The 6,728-nt window shown below is 37.9% G+C and overlaps 1 protein-coding gene and 1 long non-coding RNA gene across 2 annotated transcripts; both read right to left on the bottom strand.

Annotated features, from left to right (window-relative positions):
* Positions 1 to 2,209: 2,209 nt before the first annotated feature.
* LOC311050537 (uncharacterized protein) lies at positions 2,210 to 3,820 on the bottom strand (the record flags this gene model as incomplete). The annotated part of the gene is made up of 3 exons (XM_084064622.1): positions 2,833 to 3,820; positions 2,521 to 2,689; positions 2,210 to 2,336 (listed from the first exon to the last, which is right to left on the bottom strand). Exons 1-3 carry the CDS (start codon positions 3,773 to 3,775, stop codon positions 2,210 to 2,212), a joined length of 1,239 nt encoding a protein of 412 aa, XP_083920748.1. The 5' UTR covers positions 3,776 to 3,820.
* Positions 3,821 to 3,875: 55 nt separating this feature from the next.
* Positions 3,876 to 4,448, bottom strand: LOC311050889. Its single transcript, XR_014601331.1, has 3 exons — positions 4,342 to 4,448; positions 4,073 to 4,156; positions 3,876 to 3,951 (listed from the first exon to the last, which is right to left on the bottom strand). It is a non-coding gene; the product is annotated as an uncharacterized lncRNA (long non-coding RNA).
* Between the last annotated feature and the right edge of the window lie 2,280 nt (positions 4,449 to 6,728).

Genomic DNA, 6,728 nt, shown 5'->3' with positions numbered 1-6,728 from the left:
ATTTCAAATAACATTTTTAAACTTTAAAAGCTGCATTATAAAATGTCTAAATTAACATTTCTTCCAGCTAATTTTAGACTTTATACTGGTAAATACAGTAACCTTTACATGCAGTTGTTGTAAATTTTACATTAAATCCCATTCAATTACAAATAACATGTTTTAACTGTAAAAGCTGCATTATAAAATGTCTCAATTAACATTAATTCCCTGCAAAGAGTTAAAATTAACTTTTTAAAAAATATATAAAATGTGTCAATTAACAGTTTTTTCCAGCAGTTTTTAGATTTTAGAGTGGTAAATACAATAGCTTTATTCTGCAGAAATTGCATTATCAGGGTGTTTTTACACCAATTATTTTTTTCATATTTACATGTCGTTGTCGCTTATTGTACATCTAGTTCCATTCAATTCAATAACAGTGCTCAACTGTAAAAGTTGTATTAATGACAGTGAAAACAAATACTGAAAATACTGCAATAACTTTATTTTCAACTGCTATAAACATACATACATTTTATGTACTTAGAAATTGTGAAAAAAGTTATTTAATGTAGCCTACAATATAGGCTAGGAATAACATTCCTTACAAGGTCTTAGGTGTTATAAATTCTGATATTTATAGTGTATCAGTAACATGGGGTCTAACTGTCTCTCCAGCTAATTAAGCAAGACATTTTTTCCAAAAATATTTAGACTGCTTATACTAAGACAAATAAAAAGTATATGAAAAATAAAGAAAAATCAATCAAAATAAACTACTTTCAATTCAGATTTTCAAGTGTCAAATCACAACAAGTTGTATAAACAAATTGTATACATTTAAACCCTAGCATATACTTTTTTTGTACATCAAATCCAAAAACAAACAAAAAAAGACACGTCTCTGTGTGCACTGTGTACTGCATATTAAAGTTTACCAAAGGTTCCTTTCATTAATCCTGGCCGAGCTATGATGTATGAATGAAACAGCTGATGTCGTTCAGATAAAGTTTGGCAGATGTTCTTAAATTTCAAATGCCTGGCACATCTCTTAAAGTAACAGTGTTTACTTTCGAAGCGCATCGTCCATAATCTTATCAAGGGTCCAAATTTCAAAATGAATGCCGGATAGTGGCGCAGGTAATGGTGTTTTGGTTTTAGTTTATTCTTAGGAAACAAACTCTTTCTTGAATCCAAATATTCCTGGATTAGAATTTCAAGATAGGCTACCTCTGCTGACGAAATCTTTTGTGCACATATAAATTCAACGATATCTTTAAGCTGGAGAGTTAACTGCCAGACTTCATCATCTGGGTTTTTCACTTTGTCACCAATTAATACAGGCAACAACCGTAAAAAAAAATCCAATTCTGGACGGCTTGACCTGAAAGCTTGGGTACCTTAGAGTTGACAACACAAGGCTTTGTCAAAGCATCTGACCCTTTGTATTGGAACTGCTTGATACGTCGGTTCAAATCTGAATAAGTAAGCCACTTCTTTTGCTTAATTAGATACTTCAAATGATAACACACCCTCAAACATGTCATGGCCTAAACAAGGTGGTAGACCTGGCTGTTGTAAGTTGTATAAACAACTTACAACAGTTTTGTACATCAAATCCAAAAACAAAAATAAACAAAAAAAGACACATCTCTGTGTGCACTGTGTACTGCACATTAAAGTTTACCAAAGGTTCCTGGAGTCAAGTTTCACGTAAGGGGGGGGGGGGGGTGGTGTTAGTCTTCTCCACTTTATCTGCATTGGTTGATGGATGACACCTGGGAAAATATAAGAAAAATTATATTAATAATGGGTGTGTATATCTAAGTACTGTGTGTGCGTGCTTGCATGTAGTCGGTGCAGATTTAGAAGGCATTTTGCAATTCTGTGGCTTCGTGCTTGATCACAATCAACAGGAAGGCACAGGGGACATGGCCAGACTAGTTGTTGGAGGGTTTCGACAGCTTGGAATGTCCAGAGGCGAGGCAAAAGGACTGGCGAAGTGTTGTACCGTCTCTGCCACCATATATGGCGGAGACACTGCTGAGTGACATTCTTGTTGATCGTGAAGACATGTCCCATGAGATTGTGAATGTAACCTAACTGCACCTGTAATGTTAGTGTACTTTATAATCGTGTGGACATAAAATGTGAGTGTGTACTTACCATATGCATGTACATCTCTGCACGAATTTCACTGTGTGTGTGTGGCCAAAAATCTTACCATTCAAACATCACGCCACTCATGGTCCGACAGAGCCTGGATCAAGGTAGACACCCTAGGATTGACACTGAGACGTGCTTTTTTGCTCTCCACTTTAGTGCCTTTCTCTGGGTTGATTGAGAACATACACCTGCAGTCACAGAAGAAATGTATAGATTATAAAACGGCTATGTAAAGAAAAAAACAAAAGTTGATCCTTTTCTATTCAAGTTATTATATTAAAGCAACTTCATATGGCAAAGATTTTGAGTAGGCAGCACTACTTTCTTTCAGTTAAATTAAAAAATTTAAAAAGCAAACCAAAAAATACACACCTCTGAAGAAACTCCAAGGTTGATGCCAGCGCTGATGGGTAGTGAATGTTGAAGCAATAGTAGCTCCCAAACATCATGCACACTGCTGACGCGAAGGTGGGAATGTTGTCATGTACAATGACTTGGTCAACACTCAGCATATAGCGTTTTGCTGAATAGCAGGACTTCCCTAAAAAAAGGAGCAAAACAAAAAAACAAGCAACATTCAAATAAAACGTAACACAAACACATTGAGATGTTTTTAGATTTTAAAATGTGTGTGTTTTACACAATAGACAGAACCCAAAAAAAAGGAAAAAAAACATAACTTACCACACACAATGATGGCTGGAGTCAAGGGAACATTGTCCATCTGAACTTCCTGTGCCAGGCATGTTTGCTCCACATAACAGAACATTTCATCCTCTTTCTCTTTGAAGTAGGCCAGCAGAAGGAGCACCATCTCTTTTACATCGTCAGACATACCACCCTGCTCTCCCCTCATCAATTTGTACTTTGTGTGGGCGTCCATGTACCTTTGGCTGATCTTTAGAGGATTGCAGTTCAAGTACTTCAGGAGACGTTCTCCCTTGACTTCCAGATTCCGTCCGAAAACCTCTTTCAGCTCAATTCCAGTAAGATTCTGGAAATGGACCACCATGCCAAGTTCCTGGAAGCACAATGGCCACTCTGCCAGAAGGTCCTTGATGCTTTTCCCCTGGTTTACCTCTTTTCGTTGTGTGTAGAAAGTCGCCCTCATTAGACCTTTGACTTCATCTCGATCCACATCAGTTTGCTGTTCCTCCATCATCTTCATTTTAGCTTTCTTCTGTAGCTGGCTCTGTGTGGTCTCTCCTAGGGGCAATAATTTTTGCTGCCAGTTGATGCACCCATATGTGTCCTGGACTGCTGCTCTTCGTTCAGGACTGACTTCGTCTGTGGTAGAGCCAGAATCAGATTCACCACGCTTTCGTTTCCTCATGTGGGGAATCTCAGGTCGCCTTTGATTATTTATCCTACATACCAATTGCTTTTTTATAGAGTCATATCCTGTCCCAGGGACATCTCCTGCTATTACGTCTTTCAGAGATTTGGGGTATTTTTCCACCATTTTTTTGGCAACTACCTCTGCGTGCTTGGACCCTAACTGAGAACATTTTTTCTTCATTGCAATGACCAGAATCCGGATCATCTCCTTTCTCAGTTTACTTGATGGTCCTTCTCCTCTCTCCAATGAGTGGATAAGTTCATCTGGGAACTGATCCCACGGTATCATGAAGCTCTCCACCCAGTCTCTGTCAGGACTTCGGAAGATGTTGGAATCATTTGATGATGAACTTCTTGGTGATGCAGACAGTCCTGATGATGCACGAGATGATACTGATGCCAAAGATGACGGACCGGGCCATTCTGGTGAAGCAGCAGCTAAGCTGCCGGTTTCAGGAGTCTGGTCTGAAAAACACATTCATACAAAGGCATACACATAAAGTTACACAATATGAATGTTTGTATATCACCGAATTACTTTGGCACTTGCATCCTGTATTTCAAAAGAAACACTCAAAGTGTGTACCAGATGATATTGACGCCCCAGATGACGGACGAGGGCATCCAGGTGAACCACCACTACCTGAGCAGCTGGTTTCAGGAGTCTGGTCTGCAAAACACACATACATTTCATCTATATATTAATGCATTTTACTGTGCGTCTTCATTTCAATTTACTGTGTGCACATACAGAGACATACTTTTCCTGTGTACGTATATGTGTGCGTGCTATGGGACATAAATTAAGTTTAAGCCATATTTACAATGTACTGTATCCTGCAATAATTTACTTACATTTCTGCTTCCAAGCCTCAAGGAGCTTTCGGGCTTGAATTGGCCTCAATGATGACAGCAAATCGTCTTCTGAAACAAACTGAAAATCATCAGATGTCTCCACCCCCAATGCCTCTAATTTCTCTTCTAGAATCTTGACAATGACCTCTGAAAGGTCAGGTAGGACCGCAGTAATGGCGCTGTGAAGAAATGTCTCCTCCATTGCTGGAATGGGAAGAACAAATTACATTTTTCAAAAGCATTAATGACAAGACTACAGTAATTTGACAATATATATCATATATACACACACACACACACACACACACAGTAAATGCATTTTCTTTTTTTCTCTTTCTTGTGCATGGTCTCCATCACAGTGGCTTAGATGTTTATTTCGACAACACACTGTGTTTCAGAGGAATGACTTGGTGCCCGTTAAGAATGTATGATGTTAAAGGATAAAAATCTACCAAGTCATTAATGTAAAGACATTGTAACTTTGTACTCTGTTTTCTAACTGAGTATAGATGGTATTCCGAATAATAGTGAGATTCATGGATTTCCATCACAAAATAAACAGTTGCATCATTTTGAATTAAAATCATGAGCAGTTCTCCAAACTCCATGGACTCATCATTTTGTGAGACAAGGAAATGCCCTTTTTTATTAGATGTGCCTTTATACAGTATGTCAGTGGAAACGATAGTATTGTTTTCTGAAAAACAAAACCCTCTCACTGCATGTTGAATTGTCTCACTGTAGAGATTTTGATAAAACCTACAACTGTCTTTAACTTGCAGAATTAATCCTGGCCGAGCTATGATATATGAATTAAACAGCTGATGTCGTTCAGATAAAGTTTGGCAGATGTTCTTAAAGTTTTTCAAATGCCTGGCACATCTCTTAAAGTAACAGTGTTTACTTTCGAAGCGCATCGTCCATAATCTTATCAAGGGTCCAAATTTCAAAATTAATGCCGGATAGTGGCGCAGGTAATGGTGTTTTGGTTTTAGTTTATTCTTAGGAAACAAACTCTTTCTTGAATCCAAATATTCCTGGATTAGAATTTCAAGATAGGCTACCTCTGCTGACGAAATCTTTTGTGCACATATAAATTCAACGATATCTTTAAGCTGGAGAGTTAACTGCCAGACTTCATCATCTGGGTTTTTCACTTTGTCACCAATTAATACAGGCAACAACCGTAAAAAATTCCAATTCTGGACGGCTTGACCTGAAAGCTTGGATACCTTAGAGTTGACAACACAAGGCTTTGTCAAAGCATCTGACCCTTTGTATTGGAACTGCTTGATACGTCGGTTCAAATCTGAATAAGTAAGCCACTTCTTTTGCTTAATTAGATACTTCAAGTACAGTGCAACATCAAATGATAACACACCCTCAAACATGTCATGGCCTAAACAAGGTGGTAGACCTGGCTGGCATACATGATAAGATTTTAGTGCATTGAAAACAGAGTTTACCTTTATGCCTTTGATGTGCTCACTGTCTCCTGCTTCTAGGTCACCAACAGTAGTGTCATAAGATTCAGGTGTGCGCTGTGGACCAAGAACATTTGGGTCATCACTCTGAAACTCTCTTTGTGTGATTTCACAATACCTGCAAAAATACTGGGCTTTACTGAAGTTTTCAACAAATCCACCAATGCCGTGTGAACCCAAATTATCACCAAGAATACTAAACAGGGCGCCTTTTACTGTATCACCACCTACAATGATTCCATTTTCTTCCAAATCTTTTAAATCCACCAACAGCTCTGAGAAAACTTTAGCACTTTTAAATTTTTTCAAGTCACTTTCTGTACAAAGTTGCACAAGGGACATGTGATCAGTATTGGATCTCAAATGAATAGGTAAATTAGCCAGAGTCACATAGACTGCAAGAATCTTGTGTTTTTTTTTAGCAGAGCCCAATGGATTGACTAATTCAAAAGCATCTTGGTACAGAATTAATTTTAGGCATCCAGGGTTTTTTATAAAGAACGGGTTGGACTTAAAGGTTTTTCCATCACTTACGTCATTAAAAACATCTGAGTCTGTTTCACAAGATTGCTGTTGTGACACTGAATGCTTCCATAGTTCTGATTCTAATAAGCCAATTAGTGTTTGTTTCACAGGTACATAATAAGCAAACCGTGGAATCATATTTTCATCAGTTCCTAGTGGTATTTTTTTAGGCTCCACATAATTAAACATGCTTTTGAATGCCTGGCCTCTTGAATATATTGTCCTCAGTGGTCCCTTATGACAGACAGAGAACAGATCTGACTGTTTCACACAGTCACTGATTTTAGTAATAACATCATCTGTTAGACACAAGTCCTTTTTTAAAAGTGAATGTAATTTACTTAAAGTGTAATCCTGTCCCAACTCATACACATTCTG

This window comes from Gymnoscopelus microlampas (genome assembly GCF_963454915.1).
Source record: "Gymnoscopelus microlampas genome assembly, chromosome: 8".
Taxonomy (NCBI): Eukaryota; Metazoa; Chordata; class Actinopteri; order Myctophiformes; family Myctophidae; genus Gymnoscopelus; species Gymnoscopelus microlampas.
This window is presented reverse-complemented; position numbering and strand designations above follow the sequence as displayed.